General features: G+C 48.8%; 1 protein-coding gene across 2 annotated transcripts in view; it reads left to right on the top strand.

The window, feature by feature from the left end:
* Positions 1–3,218: 3,218 nt before the first annotated feature.
* Positions 3,219–23,862, top strand: part of LOC140898950 (alpha-2-macroglobulin-like) — a 54,243-nt gene continuing 33,599 nt past the window's right edge. Inside the window, exons 1-18 of one of the 2 annotated variants that reach the window (XM_078848992.1) lie at positions 3,219–3,522; positions 3,759–4,001; positions 5,921–6,104; positions 8,152–8,308; positions 9,507–9,559; positions 10,271–10,291; positions 10,583–10,751; positions 12,900–12,984; positions 14,101–14,224; positions 14,753–14,867; positions 15,043–15,152; positions 15,886–16,047; positions 17,192–17,419; positions 17,841–17,904; positions 18,585–18,727; positions 20,726–20,875; positions 21,598–21,768; positions 23,336–23,480. In XM_078848992.1, coding sequence (XP_078705118.1) covers positions 3,913–4,001; positions 5,921–6,104; positions 8,152–8,308; positions 9,507–9,559; positions 10,271–10,291; positions 10,583–10,751; positions 12,900–12,984; positions 14,101–14,224; positions 14,753–14,867; positions 15,043–15,152; positions 15,886–16,047; positions 17,192–17,419; positions 17,841–17,904; positions 18,585–18,727; positions 20,726–20,875; positions 21,598–21,768; positions 23,336–23,480 — 2,170 coding nt within the window. In that variant the 5' untranslated portion in view covers positions 3,219–3,522; positions 3,759–3,912. The remainder of the gene's footprint in view (positions 3,523–3,758; positions 4,002–5,920; positions 6,105–8,151; positions 8,309–9,506; positions 9,560–10,270; positions 10,292–10,582; positions 10,752–12,899; positions 12,985–14,100; positions 14,225–14,752; positions 14,868–15,042; positions 15,153–15,885; positions 16,048–17,191; positions 17,420–17,840; positions 17,905–18,584; positions 18,728–20,725; positions 20,876–21,597; positions 21,769–23,335; positions 23,481–23,862) is intronic. The other variant, XM_073313584.2, reaches the window with a different exon arrangement.

The raw sequence follows: 23,862 nt of genomic DNA, 5'->3' as shown, positions 1-23,862 counted from the left end.
ACAACAGTGGAGAGCTGTGTGGGTTCCATGCTTCCATCAGAGATGGACAATGAGGAGGACCGCACGAGTACATGGGATTTTTTTAAAAAGGCACAAAAATTCCGGACTGTGGATGATATTAGGGGGTGGAGAAAGTTGTATGCTGGAAAGTTGACCCCTTGCTCCTAGTCACCTCTGTGCACCTCATTGCTGCCCTACCACGCACTGCCAAAACTTCCCAGAAGAGTGTGCAGCACACTGTGCCCTGACACAAGCGCTCCTGGTGAGTGTGTCCAGCACTGACGCAAGGAGCCAAGTGTACTCGGGCACCAGCTTTAGGGCATCTCTACACTTGCAGCAAGTGTGGTGAGGATGCTTTATGCCATAAAAAACCCACCCCTGCGAACGGCATAAGCTATGTCGGCGGGAGAAGCTCTCCCGCCGACATAGCACTGTGCACACTAGCGCTTATGTCGGTGTAACTTATGTCACGCAGGGAGGTGGAATATTCACCCCTCTGAGTGACATAAGTTTTGCCGACACAGGCGGTAGTGTAGACATAGCCTTGTACTAGCTGTGGTGGCTTTATGCTGATGTACCTTGCAAAGCTTGTAGTGTAGACATGGCCACAGACACATAAGCTTACTCAAAACAACGCTCAGCCAAAACTACTAGGCGGGGTGACACAAACCCTTTGGCCTAGGTGGGGCTTACGTTTACAGTTATGTTAGCTGAAGGGTGAGTTCACACCTACCAATCTCCATGGGGTTTTAACTTAACCCATAACAAGATCTCTCCCAGCTCATAACAAGATCTTTAAATACCTGGTGTTGAGCCACTTTTGAAGATGTTACTCTAAATCCTATTTTCAAAAGTCACTTAAGCACCTAAACCCCACTGATTTAGGGGCCAAGGAGCCATCCAAGAGCTGGAGCAGAGAGATGCTCTGGCCACCCCCATTTCCAAACCCAGCCAGACCCCCTACCCAAGCGGCTGCAAGGTGGAGTGTCAATGCTATTGTGTGAGCTCTGCTCTACACAAGGATTCCCCTGTGATGGGGGATGTCCAACAGGGCAGATCCTCCAGGCTTGCAGCTCCTTTGTGCCAGCAGAGCAGTGCAAAGGGACCCGAAAGGCTCCAGAATCGGAAGGGCAGACCAAATAAGCAGTGATGTGTTTATTTCCTGTTTCAAACTCACAATTTTAAGCCAGCCTGATGATTTGGGAGTGGAGTGCAATTCACGACTTTGGAAGGCATGTGTTTGGTAACACCGCTTGTATGGCTCTCCCACACTGTCCTCACCACAATTCCCGCCTCTCTGCCCGCCCTTACCATGATGATCTGTGACACCCGTGGGCTGATGAGCTTCCCATAGTTTGTCACAGAACAGCTCTCCCTTGTGGCTAAACCAGTGGCGGATTACCATATGGGCCGACGGGGACCGTGCCCAGAGGCCGTAGCCAATTCGGGGGCCCCGCAGGAGTGGCTGGAACTCTGGCCCCACCCCCTGCTCCTCCTCTCTCCCCCTCCTCGCTCCTCCTCTTCTCCCTGAGGCCCCGCCTCCAGCCCAGCGGGAAGCCTGTGGAAGGGTGGTGAGCAATTCCCCCCACCCCCAGGCACAGCTGGCTGAAAGCTGCTATCTCAAGCCTGAGTGGCCTGAGTGCCCCCCATGCCGGACCAAGGGCTCCCCCTGCTCAGCATGGTGCAGCACTGGACCGAGGGGCCCCCCATGCGGGGTTGGAGCGAGCCCCTCTCCCCACCCCCAGCCCATGCAGTACAGAGCTCACCTGAGCCCCTCTCTCTTTCCAACTCCCCTCCCCGGCGTGGAGCGGCTCTGAGCCCCTTCTCCCTTTCCCCCTCCTCCCCCAAGCTCCTTTTTGGCAAAACAGGTCATTTGTCCCGTTTGCTCTTGATAACTGGTAGTAGCCGCCTCTAGCCTAAACTTGCACAGTTGTCAGCCCAGCAGCTGGCTCAGTAATGGAGCTCAGAGCTCTACTTGTCAGGCGAGTTTGCCTGCCAGTTTCCCCCTCTCCCTGCCCTCTCCTCCCCTCGATGTTTTAGGTGGTGGGGGGGACAGGGAGAAGGGGAAAGTGGGAAGCACACTCCCCTGACAAGTGCTATGGGCATAGATGACCTGTTGATGATAGTGTGGGGGCATAACCCCAGAGCAGCTGGAGTCGTGCCCCCTCACCCTCCTGGCAGCCCTCCCCCTTCCAGAAAGCAGCGGCCCCTCAGTCTAGCTCCCAGTTGTTCTTCTGCCTCTCCAGGCAAAGTTAAAGCTGGGTTGCCTCCCAGCTGCTCCTCCACTCCTGCCTCTCCTTGCCTGGGGCAGCTCACTGGCTCAGCTGCAGTGCAGGGAGTAGGCCCGGACGCACCATGTGATCGAGCAATCTGGGAGGGCGTGAGACCCTGATTTCCCTCCCCCCACCAGCATTGCCTCTGGCTATGGGAAATGCACAACTAGGCCATTCAAACCACCTTAGCTCTGCCCTCTAGTCACTCAGTTGGATCATTAGAATGAGCCTGGCATTTCAGGGTTTGCAGTCCCAAAGCAGATTAAACTGATTTTTAAGAGTGATTCAAGGTTCCTTTTTCTTTCTCACCTTGTGTAACTACAGGGTAGAGTGAAGATTGTTTGGGGGCCCTAGCTGTGTCCTTCTGATCTAAATATGTTTGGTTTTCTTTTAAATGCAACCTTAACTCAGAATTGCTTGGCTTTATAATGCTTGTTTTTCGGATAATCACTCTATCCCTGTGAAGCTTTCCCCCTTAAATTATGCATACACACTTCCCTTTAGCATAACTAACTCTTAGCATAGCTTTTGTTTGAGACTATGACTCAGAGGAGCATTCATGGTGCCAATAGCTGCTAGGGTAATCATTACCGGAGCTACGGATGTTCATGCTCAAGGCAGGAGCAGATTGCTAGCGAGGGGTCAGGGTGCATTATGGGGCTTTCTCTCCCCCTCTGAAGCATCCAGCACTGGCTACTGTCAAGCATAGGGTACTCTACTAAACAGACCAATAGGCTGATCCAGTGTGTAAGCAAGTGGGAGACTACACTAGGTGGACCATTGCTCTAGGTCAGTGACCCATGTGCTGTGTGGGGATAGCTAAGCTGTAGTCCTGGGGAATTGGTTAATGTGTTACAGACTGTTAATGTGTGAAATTGTTGGCAGCTTCCGGTCTCCATCCCACCCTGTTACCCTCCCTCTGTGCCTGGGCAGGGAGGCAAAGGCCGGGTTATCTCTGAGAGGTGATTGCCCAACCTCTCTCTGGCCCCATTTGCCTGCATTAGGCCTGGAGAGGTCTGTGCGTGGGAGAGAGCAAGCAGATGTGTGGGGGTGGGATCTCTGAGGAAGGAAGGGGGCTCAACAGAGAGCCCCATTCTCAAACCAAGCAGGGACTGTTCTCACCCTCCTTATACAAATCGGGCTCAGGCCCATCCCCCATTGCTTCCCATAAAACATCTCGACCGCTGCACCCCCAATTTGAAGGAGCATCTTCCTCTTCCCACAGCACCTCGTCTAGCATTGGCTCTGGGTAAGTGGCCAGCCCCGCATGCTGAGCTCCATCAGAAAGGAGATTCTCATTGCCACTGCCCACTCTGCCATCTCCGCATTTCCCCCAACCTTCCTTTCTGTCCCCCTCCCCCATCAGACAGAGCCTACTTCACCCCCTTCCCCTAGTTTGTCAGGGACTGGCTAGATCCTTCTCTGTGCCCTGATTCAGAGCTGTTGGCTCTGGCTCCTCCTCACGTTCCTCTTCTCATTTCCCAGATGGTGATGGTCTTGGCCCTCTGCCCTTATCTTGCCCTCCGGGGGCTGTTTGCAGAGAGAGGTTTAAATGGGCGGACCCAATGGACAGCCCGGGTGCAGGGAGCCAGAGGACAAGGCTGTGTGTCTGCCTCACTCACCATCCTGACTCTGCATCATGGGGAAGGACAGGCTGCCCGGTGGCCCGAACATCTTCCTCCTGCTCCTCTTCCTCCTCCCTGGAGACACGTCGCCCACCACCGAACCGTAAGCTGCACACGCAGAGGGGGCTCGTGCTGTTTTTGGGGAATCAGGAATCCTGGGTTTTATTCCTGGCTCTGCCACTGACTGACTCTATCACCTTGGGGAAGTCACTGCACCGTTCTGTGCTTCTGTCCTCCCATCACTAACATGGGGATGTATGTGTGAGGATGGGGGGGGGCTGAATTTGTTAATGCCTGTAAGGTGCTTTGAGATCCCTGGATGGCTGGCAGCAGGTCAGTGCATTATATTGTGTTTTCTCTCTCTCTCTCATTGCCCATGCATTCCCTCTCTCTCATTGCCCATGCATTCCCTCCCACTTGTTAATAGATAAAAGTGAGTGGTTCTGCCACAAGGGAGACTCTCACCTGGGGCTTTGACAATACTGCTCCCTCCCCGGTGCGAGAAAATCACTGGGGGCAACTGCAAAGCAGCTGTCAGGTTTTAACAAACACGGATAAAGACGGCAGCTATGCGGTCAGTGCTTCCTCTGTGCAAACAGATTGAAGGAGATAACAGTGTTGCTAGCACTGACCCCAGGTCCCTCTCAGATACATACAAGCCCCCCCGCCCCTCCCGCCCCCCCCCCCCCACATACCAGCCAGCAGAGAGATCTCTGAGGGCTAATGCTCTGTGCTGATATGCAAGGGCTCCATTCCTTGTCACTACTCTTGGGCTGGCAGTCACTGGGAGTACTGGGAAGGCTAAGCCTATTACTGCCCCCTGGAGATTAGTGCTCTCCATTGCCACGTGGGAGAGGCAGGTTTGATTCCCAGGCTCTCTCTGATGTATGTCTACATTACATCTGGGAAGGAGCCTCCCAGGCTGGGTCTACAGACTTGTGTTGTTAGCGTGAGCCCTGCTAGTTCACAAAAACTAGCAGTGTGGACATTGTGACTCAGGCTAGCACTTGGGCTCTCAAGGGGTTGAGCATTGTGGCACCTACTTGTTAACATGCTGCTCTGCCACATGGGAGACCTGGATTCAGGGCTTGTCTACACTTACCGAGCTGCAGCTGCACCACTGTAGGACTTAGTGAAGACGCTACCTATGCCGACGGGAGAACTTCTCTCATTGGCGTTAAGTACTCCACCACCCCAAGAAGCGGTAGCTATACTGATGGGAGAAACCTTCCCGTTGATATAGCGCTGTCTACACCGGGAGTTAGGTTGTTATAAGTGTGTTGCTCAGTAGTGGGATTTCCCACCCACCCCACTCCCTGAGTGACATAGTTATACTGACATAAGTTTGTAGTGTAGACCAGGGCTCAGTGTTTGACCCTGGCAGAGTCCCAGAGCTCTGGCTGAGATGCAAAGAGGTGGGGGAGAAGGAAGAAATTTTGTCCCAGGGAGAACATGTAAAGTGCATTTGCTCTGGTCCTTTCTTAAGATCTATCACCACCTTGTGGCCATTTGCAGTAACTGTACTAAATAACGTGTACTATTTAGTACATAATCTCTGCCACATTGTTTCTAGTATCTATTGCCTTGAAGGTCACGTCTCAGACTGTTCAAAAGAGCTCTGGACTTAACACTCTGTTATTGTTTACCAATTGGAAAGAGCATTTGTAAATCCTGATTACATTATCTAGCAAATGGGACAGCTGTGGTCATTTTTCTGGCACTTGTCACTCCTCTCTAATACCCACCCTGCAGTCAGGGTGTGGCGTGGAGTTGCCAATGCCACTGTTGGTGTACCAGGGTACAGGCAGTGGATCAATGTCAGATGCTAGCATTAACAGCTGTCAGTCTTGTTCCACTTGTCACCTTGGCCCTTCCTCCGACACCAGCACCTTCCTTGGATAATACGTTAGAGACACAAGGGAAAAGTCCTCGTCATTTGGATAAAATATACAGCTCCCGTTGGAAGGCAAAGGCTGAGACCATCAAACTGGTTTGTTTGACCTGTGCCCTTCCCCCTCCCAGGCAGTACATGGTGCTAGTGCCCTTTCTGATCCACACCAACGTTCCTGAAAAGGTCTGTATCCAGCTGACCCACCTGAACGAGTCTGTGACGCTGAGCGCCACGCTGGAATACGCCGGGGCGAACAGGAGCCTGATCGCAGACGTGGTGTCGGAGAAGGACGTGTTCAAGTGCATCCCGTTCACGGTGAGTCTCTGACCCCCCCACAACGATTATTGTGTGTGTCAACAGTAAAGCAATAAGGATAGTAACCAGAGCGATTAACTCTTGGAGCTCTGGTTGTTTAGCAAGGTTAACTAAGTGGAGCTAGTCTGAGAATAGAGAAGGTTGCCTGGACTGGGGCCTGCCCTGCCGTATGCTTGACCTGCCCAATTCCCACTCCATATGCAACTCCTTCCCCCACTGCTGGACACCCAGCCCCCAAGATCCACCTCTCTGCTGCTGGAAACTTTCTCAGTCCTCCCTGCAAAGTCACTCCCCTTCTTATTCTTAGAAATTCTCTTTAATCCTTTGGAACACCTGGGACGAGATCTCTCGCTCAACACCAGCTGCTACTGCACTGTTGAATTACAGAACGATAGGGTTAGAAGGGACTGCAAGGGTCATCTATCTAACCCCCCACCAAGAGGCAGGATTTGTTGTGTCTAAACCATCCAAGACAGATGCTATCCAGATGACTACTGCAATGGTTTCTAGCCAGTGTGGACAGGAAGCTACAAGGGTTTCAGCGGCCCTGGGCCAGATGACTGTGTGAGTTGTACCCCACAGTGCAGTGCCTCATAAACAGTGGCCAGGCTCTCAGTGGCTCCTCATGTGATAGTTCTCAATGGTGAGAAAGAATCACTGACCTTTCCTCTTCAGGGTCCCACTGATCAGTGGCAGCAGGCATATGAGGGAGGCAGAAGGACTTTCCGGGATTGCGGCGGTGGGAATGGGGGTACAGGAGGGAGTCGGGGCTGCTGGAGTAGGGGGTGCTATGGGAGAGGTGTGCAGTTCTGGGTGCATGAAAGGTGGACTTTTCTACCTGAAATGATCACTACACACATAGCCAGAGGAGTAGAGGGGAGTTTTGAACAGTGAAAAAACAATAAAAATCATGATTTGCTGTTTGGTTTTTTTGGTCTCATAATTTTGGAACCATCTTGTGATTTTTTGGGGTCTGACACTGATGGTTGATCTCTTGAGGTGGGCAATACTGTAATGCCAACTCAAATGAAAGGGTTATTTAGTAAGGTTGGCAGAAAGGATGCAAATGGCATCAGCATAGTCAGTTACAACCAAAGATGAACGCAGTAATCCTGTATCCTGCTGCCAGCAGCAGTCTGCTCTCTGCTGAATGCTCCTGAGCCTCTCTCAGCTGGCAGTGGCTGTTGCTGCATCCTCAGAAAGCAAGCTGCCTTCCAATCCCCTCATATTATTGGCCAGGAGAGGGGACTGGGTTTGCTCTACCCCTCCTGCTGATCTATCTCACCCTTCGGTGGTAGTGGGCAGCCACTCAGCAGGTTCATCTCACTGTACTTACAGCAGCTGCAGTTAAGTACAAATGGCCCTTCAGATCGGACCTCAGATGCTTGGGAATAGCTTGTCTTGTGGGTGTAATAAATGGGTGTATTGTGTGTGATCATGACTCCGACGGGCTACCTCGGGGACTAACACCCTGCTACTAACTGAGAGCTAACAAGAGTACAGGAACATGGCCTTTGGGTCTGATGTTAAATCCCAGCTGATGAATACAGTGTACAGAGCCAGGGTTTGTCACACATGGACTGGAGATTGAGATTTAACGTGAGCGGGGAGTCAATATGTTTAATCTAGAAAAGACACTTCCACAGAGTCAGGATTGCAGTGGATGAATTAATTTAGGGGAACAGTATAACAGGAGGAAGGGGGTTTATTCCCAATCTCTGCGGATGGCAAGAAAAAAGGAAGATACATTTTGGGCTAAGACATGAAGGGGAAATTTGTCAGAGTCAGAGCGACTGGGGTGGAGGAAGCTGATGGAGGCCCTGTTGCTGCAAAGCACCCAGAGCAGCAGGTTAGAGGGGATGTTAGTGGAAGTGTGGAGATAGGGGAGGTCACCGTGGGTGCCCCTGCCCCCTGCTCTAATCCTTGTCACTGCTGTGGTTGGGCCTGTGATGGCTTCCCACAAAGCCCTCATCTCTCAAAGGCAGGTTCAATTAAAGAGGCTGTTGAGAGGAGTCTCTAAGGCAGCGGTTCTTTTACTGTTCTCTAGCTTCCCAAATCTAACAGCTCGGCAGCAGCGTTTCTCACGGTGCTGGTGAAGGGGCCGACGCTGGAGTTCAGGAGCCGGAAATCGGTGCTGGTCAAGAACTCAAAGAGCCTGGTCTTTGTACAGACAGACAAACCCATGTACAAACCGGGACAAACAGGTACAGGGAATCGGGTGGGGAATTGCATTCAGGAAATCCTTCAAAGCCCTTATAAGCCTTGGATCCATGTTGACCTGACTTCTGCAGTGCACTGAAGGTGCCAGATCAATAGTCCCTGGAGAATGAAGAATGTTTTTATCCCTTGCATAGGTACAGCTTGGGGAGCACCAATGTAAACCACACACACAAGCGCACATTCTGCCTGCGTGCCTAGAGGGAGTTCAAACTCTGTGGCCTATGCAGTTTTCATCCTCATTACTGAGACCACCAAAGAGGAGATGTCACTCACTGCAATGATGTATTTTTATGACTTGGATACTTGTCCCACTATGAACTAGACCGAGGCCCAATCAACTCACTTCATACAGGTTTCAGAGTAGCAGCCATGTTAGTCTGTATTCGCAAAAAGAAAAGGAGTACTTGTGGCACCTTAGAAACTAACCAATTTATTTGAGCATAAGCTTTCGTGAGCTACAGCTCACTTCATCGGATGCATTCATTTCATACAGGCAATCAAATAGCCTTCAGGATGGAAACTGACTTTGCTCACTATAGATGTGGAGTAAGTGCCATAGAGGTGAAAGAATTCCATAAGTCATGTTGATTGTGCCATCCATCCCCATGACTTGGAGCTGAATTGGAACTGGTACCCTGAAGGTGGAAAACTCTGTACTATTTTCCTTGATCATCCTGAGCCAGTATTCTCAGCCTAAGAGTAATGGCTCAGGACGATCAATCTGGTGCTGGAATGGAGCTGATTTCCTAGGGATTGTCTTTTCTAACATGACCTTGTTATATAGAACATGACTTTGAGGGACTGTGTTAATTAACATGATGTTACATACAATCAGTGTAGACATAAACAAGCCGTGTTTAACATTGTGTCAGCTGGTCCTGGTGAATCCTACGGTTCCAGGAGCATTTACCCATGACCAGTAGCCACCATGTGAAATATGACTTGTCCATGTCTACACTGACTGCAAAGCTGCTTTTCACATTGTGTTAATTAACATGATTCCTCAAGATCTTGTTCTAACATGACCTAATTTTCTAGTGAACCCAAGTCCATAGAGATGAAAGACTCTATATCCCATTTCCCATCATGCCATATGACGGACATTTCCTGATTTGGTGGCTGAATGTCTCATCATGGAAATCTCTCTGTCTGTCTGTCTGTCTGTCTGTCGGTCTCTCTCAGTCCTGTTTCGAGTTGTCTATCTGGATGAAAACTTCCATCCTCTGAATAGGTTGGTAAGTATGCTAGGCATTAAGTCATCAGGGTGGGGAAAGGGATGAGAGAAACATCCCTTCGAGAGGAGGTGTTCCCCCGATTAAGGTGGGGCTTTAGTGCCAGGGGTATCCCAGTGCTTTCTGATACTCCAGGACTCCTCCTTTAGGCTACTTCATAAAGTATTCTCATTACAATCTTGGAAAGATTTGGGAATGACGTGACACACAGACAACATCCCGTTAGCCACCTCAGCACTAAGCAAAACTCCCTTGTTACTTGGGTCGTAGGAGCTGCCCTTACCAGATCACTGCAATTGGACCATATATCCTGGTATTCCTCCTCCCTGCTATACCAGTTCACAACCTTGAGTCTACCATGCTGCTATCTTGCCTCCCTGCTAGAGCTGAACAGACCAATAGTCTATCTACTTCAATCCTGTCCTCTGTCTGGGTCCAGTGCCCCATGCCTCACAGAAAGCTTTAAAACTCTCACAATGCATCTCATTATGTAGTGCTGTCCCACGGAGGGATGTTTTTTCCAGGGTTTAGCTGGTGATTGGTTTATGCCTAAAGTACGATGATCCATAGCCCTGGTAATTTGTAGCCTAGCTGGTGTCACTCAAGATGCTGTTCTTATGTACATTAATGTCTCTGATCCTTTTCAACACTTGCTAACTTTTCCATCTGGGGTATGAATTCTAAACTCATTCTCCCTTTTGCACTTTTTTCCAGGTTCCACTGGCCTATATCGAGGTAAGTAGAGGAATTTATTTCATGTTCAGAACCATCACATCTCACCATGGGCAGCAATCAGCCCCTGGCTGCCTCAAGCTGCTTCTTGCTGATTTTATTTAGACCCATAATGCTAACTGGAAGAGGGATACGCTTTACCCCCCATAGCGCCAATAATGCATCCAAATACTGCCATGCAACCTTCCTGATATTCCAGTCCTGGGCTCCCCACACAACTCTGCCAATGCTTTTCATTTCTCACCGGCATCACCCTTTGCTGTCCAGGTAATCTTGTGGTCTTGACATCTCTAGGACCCCCAGAGGAACCGCCTGTATCAGTGGCAAGAAGTTGAGTTAAAAGGGGGCTTCACCCAGCTCTCCTTCCCCCTCGCTTCCGAGCCCATCCAAGGGACCTACAAAGTGGTGGTGCAAAAGGGCTCTGGGGACAAGGTGCAACACCCCTTTACTGTGAAGGAATATGGTAAGGATGGCTGCTTTCATAGTGTCAAGCCAGTTGCTGGTAGCTGATCCAAAGTGTTGACAATGGAGAATGAAGGCTGGATTGAATGGGTCAGTTGATCTGATAAGCATTTTCTGTACAGCTGGAATGGGGCAGGGAGGAGTCTGTACTCCCACAGGCTGGGTAGTGCCTTTTTCAGAGTTGTCCTTTACTGCCTATGTTGAGGGTTGAGTACCAGAGAACTCAGTGAATTCTCCACCCCAGCCCTGGATTTCAGGGTGTGAAACCCAGCACCATCAGTACAAGATCTTCACTGCTGGAGTGGTAGACGCCCTGTGATCAGGGTCCCAGTGGGGGCCAGGTGTGGTTACTCAATTAGGGTGAACTGCAAAGAATGGGGCAGACAATCCCCCAAAAGCTGGTGGATATTCCAATACTTAGATTTCCCAAGCCAGTATAAAACAGCTTCTTTATTACTTTACTGGTTACTCAGAAGTCCAAACAACACAGTTCCCTTAAAGTGATCCAGCCTCCGGCCTCCATCCAAGTACCTAAGCCAAATATGATGATTTCTGAAAATCTTATTTCATCATATAAAAGAAAAGGTTCTACCAATCCCAAAGGATCGGACACATTGCCTCCCAGGTTAATGAATGCCTCAGATCTTATCCAAATACATGGTTACAGTCAATTCTTATGAACAAAACTAAAATGTATTAAAAAACAAAAGAGAGAGACTATAGGTTAAAAGATCAATATACATACAGACATGAGTTCAATTCATTGAGGTTCAGATTCATAGCAGAGATGGTGAGCTTTGTAGTTGCAAAGAGTTCTTTCAGAAATAGTTCATAGGTTATAGTCCAATGTCCAAATATCATATTCAGGGCATACCAGTGTAACTGGGACCTCAGTCTTGCGACTCAAACTTCCCCCAATGAAGTTTAAGCAGATCTGAGATGACAGAATCAGGACCCAAGGATTTTTTATACAATTTCATGTCCTCTTTGGCAAGTTTGGAGTTGCTTTGGGAACAAAAGGTAATTAGGATGACTTTGAAGGAGGTCCATTACCAGTACTTGGCCATAGAATTAACATAGGGCCATTTGCTTGTTTCTTCACCATTCACAGTACATTTCAAAGAGAGATGAATACTGAGATATCCCGTGTTTACAATTCATTTAAATGCTAGGATGTTCTTTTGACCTATGAATGATCAGATTACAGCATAGACAGGGACTGTTGATTACATTACATATGTAAATTCACAAAACCACACATATTATCTCCCCACGTGTCTTTTGAGGGTTATTTATTTTGCGGGATGGTTAACCCTTTCTAGCCATGTGTCACACAGCCACCTTAGAAAGGCTCCAATCAGACAGGGATATGCTGCTCCCCTTTGAGTCAGTGCTGACACCGGTGCAGCAGCCTGGAGCTAATGGCACTGTGCTGCTGGAGTCCTGAGGTTTCAGATCTGCTGTAAGGCCAAGGCCCTGACTCCTCCTGGTTAATAAAAGTCCTGAGGAACTTTCTGCGAGAGCAGGGGTGTGAACCCCATTACCCTGACCTCATTCCAGTTCCATTACCGTTCCACCTCCCTGAAACGCCTTCTGGCGGTCCCACCACAGAAACTGTTCATTGCTCCTCCTAGGACACTGCTGTGTAGTGTGGCTGGCTTGGTGTGTGTGATGCTGCCCTCTAGTGGCTGGCTCACAGTGAAGAAAAAAGGCTTTTTCCCTACCAGCAGCTAGGGGAGATCTCCTTTGGCTAGAGGCGTGTAATTCTGGAACTGAAGAAACCCGGGTTTAGTCTTAGCTCCCTCTGTGCACGTATGCATGTGTGTGATTTATTTAGTAAATATGTCTGTTGTCAGACACCATTGTGGGACAGACTGGCTGCCATGTTCCAGCTCTGAGGCAACTGTGTTTTGGTGGCAGGTGAAGTAATCTCCATACTAATATGGCATTAGTTTAAACGGTGCTAAACAACCGTAGCTTCATTGACGTCAGTGGGAGTTGCAGGTGATCAGCACCTCAGAAAATCAGGCCAATGAGAAAGTGCTTTGGGTCTGCTTGAGAAAGAGGCCTTGGTGCAATAACCAGCTCTCCTTATCATGTTACCCCCTTTCCACTGAGTTTGTGGTTCCTTTTGGTCTCTTTTCTGCAGTGCTGCCCAAATTTGAAGTGCTGGTGAAGCTGCCCAAGATGGTCAGCATCCTGGAGGAGAAGTTGAAGGTGACAGTCTGTGGTCTGTGAGTATCATTCTTTCATTCACTCCATTTTTTTGGTGTGTCTCTCAGCCCAGTTGCTAATGAAGCCCTAGCTGGGAGCTGAGATCAATATGCTTTAAAATATTTCTTATTACAGTTTTTGGGACGTATACACAAAGGCCTCATGGCCCAGGACCAAGAAGTGAAATGCTTCCTGTAAGGCCCTGTTTATAATAGGCTCACAAGCTTTTCATCAACCGCTGCTTGGAGCATCTTGAGCTCCACCCCTTGTGGCCATAACACAAGAGCTATCCCAGGTGTTCGGCAGTTGTTGATTGCAATGACTGTGGTGAGGTGTTTGGCTCAGGTCCAGTAGGACTGGTGCTTTTAACAAAGGTTGCTCCATCATTGTTGATGAGGAAACTACAAGGCAACCCTGGTTCAGCTAGTTCACCTAGTGCTGCCCCTCAGTGCAGTGTCTCATGTTTGGCAATGTCCAGAGTTCATGGTGGGCGCTCTGAAATGCACGGCAGAATGCACTGCGCCATTGAATTGCAAGACGTTTGATGTGTAGTAGTTTTGTCAAAATGGACACTATGCAGCATGCAGACAAATGATTCAGCCAAGCATTTCCAGCAGTCGGCATTCTTGCAATGGGTTCTTCAAGACTGAGTTCTGCTCTCGACTATACAAGAAACATGGGAAATTACTTCAGTGACATTGGATGGGATTTACAGAGGGACAGCTGACAGCATTGTTTTGCCCCTCATATAGATGTACACCTTATCTGGCTTTGTTGAGGCCACTCCCAGAACAGTACTTTTATTTCTTGGGCACTCACTATCCAAGTAAAATGGAGGGGACTTAGAGAAGAGTAACACAAATAATGGAGGGGCTGAAAGGATTGACTCATGAGGAAAGACAAAAGAGCTAACAGGCTAAGTCAGCCTGATGTAGGTAGGGCTTACCCCATAGCTGAGTTTGAGACTAAATATGTTAACAAAGCTGTGGCCACCAAGGACTTCCCACTTATCACTAGGCTGCATCCTGGAGAATAAACAGCCCTGCCCTGATCCTTGTGGGGATGGACTAACCATCTCTCCATCTCTTCCATGTCACTAATGGCCTTGGTTTTCTTTTACCCCTCCCTGGTTATAGCTACACCTTTGGAAAGCCAGTCCCTGGCCTTGTGAACTTCCGTGTGTGCCGGAAATATAACCACCCAGGCACCTCCTGTTATGGCGAGGATGCAAAGGCAGTGTGTGAGGAATACTCTGGACAGGTGGGTCATTGCTACTCTGGTGCGTGGAGTGGTGTGAGGGGGCATGGATAATAAAACTATATATGCTATGGGTACAATCCTGCACTGACCGGGAGCTGGACTGGATAGGTTAATGGGGTTTTTTCGCTGAAAACACTGTGGGATACCAGACTAGATGTACCAGTAATAATGGATCTGGACTCCTTGCCATTTCAGTGGCCTGAGGCACTGGTGCACCCCAGTCCCTCTTATTCTTTGCCTGTGGCACATAATAGTCTAGTCTCCCTAATTTTGGTTGTCAGATGAGCATGCAGGTACTGGGTGGTGTTGGCAGCAATGTTGCTGTATATTTCAGAATGTTCATTGTCAGTTTATTTATGGGCTTTCCAAATCTGGGAAAAAAACCCTGAACAGTGAAAATGTGGTGTTTGCCAATTTCTTTTTTCTCAGTTCAGCGGGCAGGAATGGGTTTTCTGAGTATGGTAAACCTTACAAACAGGAGAATGAGAGACAAAGTCCTGAAGAATTTTGTTGTTCTTTGTCCATCAGGCAGACAGCCACGGCTGCATTTCTGAAGTGGTAAAGACCAAGATATTCCAGCTCAGGCGATCTGGGTACGAGGATAAAATCCACGTGGAAGCCAACATTAAAGAGGAGGAGACCGGTATGAATTTTATGGACTTGCTAGGGCTGTGTGGGGAGCCCAGGGCTGGAATAGCTGGGGGCTGAGGGGCATTGGCAGAGAAATGTGGGGAGTCCAGGGCTGGAATAGCAGTGGGCTGCAAGGCATGATTCAGATGTGTTAGTTCATGCCCCCTCTTTGTTTTCTTCTCTTGCAGGGGTGGAGTTAACTGGGACGGGCTCCTGCAAACTCACATCCATCATTAGCAAAGTCACCTTTGAGAAGGTGGACTCACATTACAAACCTGGGGTCCCCTTCTTTGGGCAGGTAGGGAACCTCTGAAACCACAAGCAGCTAAATGACATGTGAGCATCAAATGAGTGTGCCACAGAATCTGCAGTCACAGGGCGGTGATATCTCCTCTCCTTCTCTGGGAGCTGTTGGATCAGAGCATTTTTAACACCCCGTGCCTTTGCTTCTTCATCACAAGTTCTGGCGCCAGCATCTCTGCAGCATAGGACCTGGGGTTCTGCAAAGTTGGTTATGCTCAAACTGAGCTAGAGTTTACCTATCTCTGTGAGACCCCAGCCACTCTCCCTGACTGTCCTGAGGGCCCAGAGGAAACGCTTGTGGTAGAATTTTCCCTCTGGCCCTTTGCCTACCCCTTTCTGTTCTGAGGATGCCTCCTGCTGGGTTGAGTCAAGGTGCTGCTTTTCTAACTCTCCAGCTGTTTGGGAGACTCGCAGCTCTGGGATGTGTGACCTCTGAGCCCACTGCGCACTCATCTGACCCACAGGGATGAGAAAGATACCGTGAAACTGGATTCTGAGATTGCATTTCCCGCTTTGGGCACAGGGTATATTGTCCTCACCGCAGACACTTTAGTATCCTTTGGCATATTCACTGCCACCTGCTTCCGAGAGTCCCTCAGCAGATTCCCCAACCACAATGTGTTTCACAGCAAGCGCCTTTCATGGTGATGGAGTAAACGGCCAGTAAGATTGTGGGCACCACCTTCCTTGCCTAGTGTAAATATGGAGCATTGGTGTATCTCCTTTAGGTGAAGCTGGTGGATGGGACCAATGCGCCAATCACCAATGAAACAGTCCAGATTTCTGTGGAAGAGAGCGACTATCAAGTCAACTACACGACGGATGATCAGGGGCGAGCACGGTTTGCCCTGGACACATCTAAGTTCAAGTTTGCCTCCATTGGGCTCAGAGTGAGTGGCTGGGGGAGGGTGGGGAGTTACTGATGGGGCTCCAAAGGGAGTATCTGTTAGGATATCTGTTTATATAGCTTTTCTGCTGAAAACAGATATCCCCTCACCCAGGGAGTGTGTGTATATATATCTATATCTCCTTCATATCCGTGAGGTGGCAATAGCCCTGCCATCAGTTGTGTAGCCAAATGTGATAATTGTATTTATCTTATACTTTTGACCATCTCACTCTGCCTGTCAGTCCCCATCCCCGCAGGACTGATTCCAACATTCAAAACCTTTGAGCTGCCATAAAAAAAAAATCAACCTGCCACACAAATGGTTTCTTTGCCCCAAATGTAGAGTTTCCTGCTGAGATTGCATTAGCTTGAGATGCAACATCAGAATAAACAAGGATTAATATGTGGCCTATCTTATTGCCCAAACATATAACAGGTGGAAAATAGACTAGTTCTCCACTATCTCACCCTCAAAGAGGGCATATTCTATGATGCTTGATTTTTTAATTCTCTTGTCCCAAATTAAAAACATTGAAAATGTCCACAATGTACCAGGGACATTTTTGAAATTTTCAGGGATTATAGGGAAAAATTTCAAGAATTTCAAATCAGATAGGGAAAAATAAAGAAAGGCAAGTATATGGGGCAAGCTCAAGGCATTAAACAACTTCCTCCTGCAAATACAAAGTAGTTCTCTCCTCTCTCGGACCAAAATTCTCTCATCTCCAAAACTGCTGTTCAGTTCAGATTTTAAACTCTGTGGGTACAAGGTAAATCGTTCGTAGTTGTCTGTAAAGTTCTTAGCACGCCTTTGGTGCTATACAAATAATATGTCATAAAAATAATGGACTAGCTTTCCCATTGATATCAATGGGAGCTCTGGCTGAGTAAGGCCTTTTGGATTTGTTCTACTACCAAATAAATAAATAATGTGTCTTGTTTCGTACAAGGCAAGGAACCCATGTCCTCTGTGGGTTTGATCCTATGAAATGCTGAGCACCCTGATTTCTTATTGACTCCCTGATGAACAAAGCACCCCCGCACCTTCCAGAAGCAGGCCATTATTATCTCGCTCCTTTAAACACATGCTGTGAATTTCAATTTCATTTTTTAATGATTTATATAAATATTTTCTCTGTTACCAGGCAACTCATAAAACAGGCACCTACTGTTACGATCGTTCCTGGACCAGTCCTTCATACGAATTGGGCTATTTCAGAGCAAAGCGGTTTTACTCTTCGAGTAACAGCTTTCTCAAAATAGAGCTTGTGTCAGAGACGCTAAGCTGTGGCCATACTCAGGAAGTCCGGGTGCACTATATCCTGAAGCCAGAGGCCGTAGGGGAGCAGAAGGAAATCGTCTTTTACTATTTGGTAAACCTGGACATACTAATCTTTGTCTCCATATAGGTGACACCAACAGATAGGCCCAAGGCCTGCCAGACAATCAGCCTCTGGACAATAATTCTAGGTGGGGCCACAAGTTGTGTGTGGCCTGGGGCAAGAACTTGTACCTATGTTACCCATAACCCTTCACACGCTTTTCCTTGGGTTGATGCTCTTTGCTCAGCCCCAATATTGGATACCAATATTTTATGAGGAGAAGAGGAGGAAGTGGGTTCTATTGCCCCTGATTAAACACAAAGAATTCTGCTAGCAGAGATCAACAGAGCAGCTCTGCTGGCTCCAGTCGCCTGAGACCCAAAATTCCTGAAATTCCTCTCACAGGTTCCCCCCTTCTAAGGCCTCTCCTACTCATAATACCCATAACAGGAAGGTTTCTTCTTTCATGCAGGTGATGGCCAAAGGAGGCATTGTGCGAGCAGGGACTCAGGCTCTGGCTGTGGAGCATGGTGATGGTGAGCTCTCACCACCCCTTCCGTTATCTTTGTTCCGGGAGGCTAGGCCACTGTGACTGAAACATAGGCTGCTTCCATATGCAGTGAGAGGATCATCATGTGCCATCCCCTGAGATGGGGGAAAAAATGGGGGGAGAACGAATTTCTTTCCTCTATAGCCATTCTAGCTCTGCAGCTCCGGCCAAGCTCTAATCCCCCCAGCTCCTCACATCTCCTGACTGATATATTCTTTGTCACTCATGTCAGTCGCAGGAGACTCTCATCTTGAGTAATCCAGGCTGGATTTGCTTTAACCCTTGGGTAGAAATCCCATCCACTCTGCATCCTTCCCTCAGCCACCAGGCTCTTACAAAATCCTCCCTTTTATTTTCCAGGGCATGCAGGGCTTCTGGGTTCCTAAGGGACACAGTTAATGATGAAGGTCTAGAAACTAGATTGAGTCTCACCAAACTCATGTGTCCAGTTTGTGCCAAAGCAGGATTTGAATCCAGATTTTGGCAGTAAGAGCTGATGTTCTCATCAGTAAATCAAGATCCATTCCCTATGTTTCCATGTGGCTGGAATCCCAGCTGTAACAAGTTTGGCATGAAGGGAAGCCTAGAGACTCTAGAGAGGTGTGTGGCCCTGGCCTGGAGCCAACTTCCTGTAACTTAGCCTTTCTCTCTTGTTTTATTTGCCAGTTAATGGGACTTTCTCACTGATGCTCCCCGTGGAGTCTGATATTGCTCCCCTTGCACAGATGCTCATATACACCACTTCACCCAGTCAGGAGCCGATTGCTGATTCAGTCAAATTCCAGGTCGAAAATTGCTTTGCCAATAAGGTGGGTGTCTTGATTGAGAAACCCCAATTCACTCCTTGAAGTCACTGATTAGAGAGCAGCAGCAGTTTGTATTTTTTTATTTAGGTTTACGAACATTAAAACAGTCACTTATCAAATGCTCTTGGTGATTTTACCATATATTAAAAATAGCCCTAAGATTAAATGATTTGTGGTATTTCAGACGAGGTGAGGAAGTGGAATAGATTTCATAGCCAAAGGGTCCTCCCAGACAACACACTACCAAGAGCCCCTCTTTGCAAAACAGACAGGGCTCCAGCTCTAGCACCTCCACTGATCTCCACGGTGGCACTGTGGGTGGCGAGGGAGGTGGGTTTGTCAGGTAACCAGGTCATAATCTAGTTACCTTACTACCATCACCTTAAACGCAGCCCAGTAACTGATAGGGAACCAGTGAAGATCATGAAGGACAGGTAACAGCCATACAGCCTCCATTCAGGGGACAGATCTAATTTTTGTTTTATCTTCTGGATGCTTCCCTCCATCCTACCAGCATCACTTGCATCTCCTCCGTAGTGAGCTCCAGCCAGCCTACCCTTATCCAGGCCACACGCTATATCAAGCAATCAGTAAAGTATTCAGTAGCACTGACTAGATCGGATGAGACAGAGGAGAGCTTGGTGTCCTCAGCCCATTGAAAGACCATAGTCCATGTCCTCCTAATGACCCCATATACTCTTTGAAGAAGAGAGAGGACAAGATGTGCCCTGTGCAACCCCACATGGGAGAGCCCTCAGAGCAGAAGAGCAATTGCCCAAAACTACCCTTGGGGACCCGTCTGAGAGACAGGCATCAAGCCACTGAAGGGCAGCCCCTCCTCTCCTAGGGTTCACAGGAAAATTAATGCCTCTTTGAGATCAGTGGTATCAAAGGTGGTTGATAATATCCGCTTGGACACCTGTACCCAGATCAAAGGTATTTAGGTGCCTAACTTCCATTAATTTCAATAGAAGTTAGGGGTCTAAATACCTTTGAGGATCTGGGCCCTGATCTTTATTCATCATCTGGAGATCATCTACCTAAGCAGTTAGTGCAGTCACTATACCAGATCTAGGTCTGTACCCAGGTTGGCTGGGTCAAGGGGAGCCAAGGCATCTGGATACTGTGAGAGCTTCTTTCACCACAACCTTCTCAATAATCTTAACCAAAAATGGAAGAATAGGTACTGGCCTCCAGTCAGCCAGATTGTCAGCATCAAGTGACAAGTGAAAGCCACACAGTAGCTTCCTTAAGAGAAGCTGACAGCCTGGGACTGGTTGACAGTTTCCACCAGGCCCCAGCTGTGGCCCCAGTCCTTGCCCTCTGGCCTTCATCAGCCAATGAAGACACGGGTCCATAGCACTGCCTGTGTGCCTCAGTGTATTCCCAATACCTCTAGAATCTCAGTGAGGGTCACTGGCCTAAACTCAGCAAGGGCAGGGCTTAGTGTTTGTCAGGTGATAGAATGAGGAGTGGGCCTTGTTGGAGTGCTCTGGCAATCTCCAGCTGGTGGATGGCTTCTTGGGAGCCATTACCCATCTGCAGCATTCAGGTCCTAGGCTGTTCTTCATTTTACCAGGGCTGCAGTAAAATCAGCTCCCTGATGGCCCACAATCCCTCCTGGTATATCCAGGATGCAGCATAGGCTCTGGGCCCAGAGCACAGGTGTGTCCACTGTACAAGCTGAGCCAGCAACTACTTGGGGTAGTGTCATGGTGTTCATGGTAGCCATAAAATCATGAACTGAGTCATCAATGGGAACGGAGAATTTACCAAGCACTGATTGCTCCACTGCCACCTTAGAGAGTAACTGAATGTCAGTAGATAATAATGTATATCTGTGTGGGGAGCCCAGGACTGGAATAGCAGGGGACTGCAGAGCAGAGTTGAGGGGGATTAGCAGAGCTGGGTGAGGTGGTTCCAGGACTGAGCTGTGCTGCGGGGCAGCATGTGAAGGTATCTGAAGAAGTAGCTCTTCTAACACCTTTCCTGGGGTTGCAGGTCGACTTGCATTTCTCACCAGCCGAGGGCCTCCCCGCCTCCGACACTCACCTCCGGGTCGGAGCCTCCCCGGGCTCCCTGTGCGCCGTCCGTGCTGTGGACAAGAGCGTCCTCCTCATGAAGCCAGAAGCTGAGCTCTCGCCCAGCTCTGTAAGTGCCAGCCTGGTCCGTTGATCAGCAGGTGCAAGAGCTGGTCTTCTCTTAGGGGCCATGTTAGAAGAAAATGATGCAGCCTGGTCCAATCAAGACCAGCTTGGTGCTGAGGAGTGGCATCTACTGGAAAAAAAAATCCCTTCTGTCAGTGCAGATATCTTAATGCTGTCCTGCCCTTATCTTATCTTCTTTCAGTTAGGTGAGAAGCAGAGAACTGGGCACCATTTAGACCCCAGGAACTTTTTCAACTCCTTTGGGATGCTGTTATGTCTGGAAACAGCCCTGGTCAATGGGGCTGCAGATTTTCTCCTGTTCAGGGCCTATTCATCCATTTATTTATTTATTTATTTACTGATATTGGTGTAGCGCTTACAGGCCTAGACCAGGTTGTTCCCCATCGTCTCAGGCACTTTATAATTAACAGTCCCTGGCTAAGAAAGAAGGGCCATTGATATGAGCACGAGCACCTTTAGCAGATACTTTGATATAGTTGATCATAATAGCCAGGGCAACAAACTGCCCTTAGCCAAAGAAGCAGCTTCCCACATCCCTCTTTCCTGCTCCCTGCTCTGTAGTGTATTTACCGCTCTTGGTTTATTTTCTATCACTTCCACCTTCTCTCTATATATCTGTCTGTCTGTCTGCCTCTGCCTGTCTGTCTCCCCCAGCAGTGTTTCTCAGCACTGATGAGGCCAAGTGACACAGTTCTGTTTGCCCAGGTGTATAACCTGCTGCCAGTGAAGGAACTTCAGGGATATCATCATGGCACAGACGTACTGCCGATGGATCCTCAGGAGGAGTGCATTGCCGCAAAGAAGATAATTGTGAATGGAGTCACTTATGCTCCAGTGTCAGAGCCAGATGAAGAGGACACTTATAGCATCTTGAAGGTAAAGTCTCCTCATCCTGTCCTTGTGGCTGTGGGGAGATGAGGACATTTAAACCTGCTGTGAGTGGCATGTGGGGCAGGGCTAGCTGCTCTGGAGTGCTGATCACTGATCTATATCTGGAGCAAGTACAATGGTGGTGCAAACTTCCACCATGCACTGTCCCTCATCAATGTGCTTCAGGTCTGACCTGGAAAGATCAGGTATGAGCACCTCTACGGTGAGGCAAATGCTGTCTTCATGGGCATTTCAATCCTTGACCTCTCTTCTGAGGCTGCTAACAGGGGGCGTATTAGTGCTTATGGTGAAGGTGTTCTTTGTGATGTGGGTACCTGTGCCACTAAGAACTGGCCTAATACGCACCAGCTCATTTCACATAACCCAACGAATGACCAGTATATAGGAACGTCTTGGATTCAGGGCTGATTTGAGACTAGACTGGAACTGGTGAACTAGAAGTAAAATAATCCATGTGCCCTTACCATCCCCCAAGACTAACGAATGCCCTCTGAGCTGGAGCTAGATTGGAACCACACATCTAGAGATCAGACTCTGTATTCCATTCCCTGGTTCACCCAGGCCTCAGACCTGGAGTTGGATTGGAAATTGGAACCAGTGCCCTAGAGATAAAAGGACCCTGTATCCTATTCCCGTATCTTTTTGAGCCATCCAGTCCCTCAGACCTGAGACTGTCACCCTGGGCTCTATGGGTAAGCCTAAGATTCCGTAACAGTTATTTTTAATAAAAGACACGGACAGATCACGGGCAATAAAGAAAAATTCACAGAGCCCATGACCTGTCTGTGACTTTACTAAAAATTACCGGTGGGGAGGCAGGGCTAGGTGGGAGGGGGAATGGAGTCCCAGCGACTGCAGCGGGGGTGCAGCCATGGGGGGCACACAGCCCCGCTCTGGAGCTGGCAGCAGCTGCGGGACAGGGGTGCGCAGCCTCTACTGCAGCTCCCACCAAGCCCTGGCTGCAGCGGGGGCATGGAGCGCATGGCCCTGGAAAGCTGCAAGGGGGGTACATGGCCCCTGTTGCAGCCGCCGGGCAGGGGTGCGTGGCCTCGGTTGCAGCCCCCACCAAGCCCGGGACGCCGCAGGGCTGGGGCTGCAGGGTCCTGGTTCCAGCCAGCCCCAGTTGCAGGGCAGGGTCGCACAGTCCCGCCTCCACCTCCTGAAGTGTAGAAATCATGGAGGTCCGGTGAAGTCATGGAATCCGTGATTGCTGTGACCTCCGTGACTAAATCGTAGCCTTATCTATGCGTGATAGGCTCCATATCCCATCAAGGAAAAGTGTCAAAGTTTCCCCCTTGCTCATTAAACCCCTAGTACTGGTGTATGCTGTGGTGTTATAGCCATGTCGGTTCCAGACCAGGTGAATAAGGTAATATCTTTTATTGGGCCAACTGGTGTAAGCTCAGAAGCTCGTCTCTCTCTCACCATCAGAAGCTGGTCCAATAAAAGATATCACCTCACCCACCTTGTCTCCCTAATACTGGTGTCAGTTCTGGAATTTCAACCTCAACAAAAATAAATAACAAAATGTATGTTGGGTTTTTCCCTACAGGAAATGGGTTTAAAGGTCTTCACAAACTCCAAGGTGAGAAAGCCACATTACTGCCTCCATTTCCCTCAAGTTGCTTGGGATTACAGAAGTGCTGAAGGACTTAGCAGTGAAATCAGGACACCAGCACAAGGACTCAGGAGAACTGGTAAAGGCCAAAGGCCACGCAAGCATTCTGTTCTGAGCAGAGAGAGCATCTGTGTTTTGGGGTGAACGCTATTGCTGATCGCTGGCCGCATGCTAGCTCTAGTGTTGGGACTGGGGTTGTGGATTGAGCATTTGGAAGTTTTTCCCACATCATGAGATGACCATTCCCTCCTGAAGTTTGAGGTTGGGGCACACTTCTCCTGACAGAGTGAGGGGCCTGCTTTGATACCCTCGCCTGGGAGATTAATGGAACCAAATTGTTTCTGGGGGCTCTGAGGGAGAATATTATGCTGCTGGCAGACAAATCTGTGAGTAGCTCGCAGACAATGATCTTCTGTCCTCAGGCATCAGTAGAGAGTTCCCCAAGCACAGCCTTCTACAGA

The sequence above is a fragment of the Lepidochelys kempii genome, chromosome 1 (genome assembly GCF_965140285.1).
Source record: "Lepidochelys kempii isolate rLepKem1 chromosome 1, rLepKem1.hap1, whole genome shotgun sequence".
NCBI lineage: Eukaryota > Metazoa > Chordata > Testudines > Cheloniidae > Lepidochelys > Lepidochelys kempii.
This window is presented reverse-complemented; position numbering and strand designations above follow the sequence as displayed.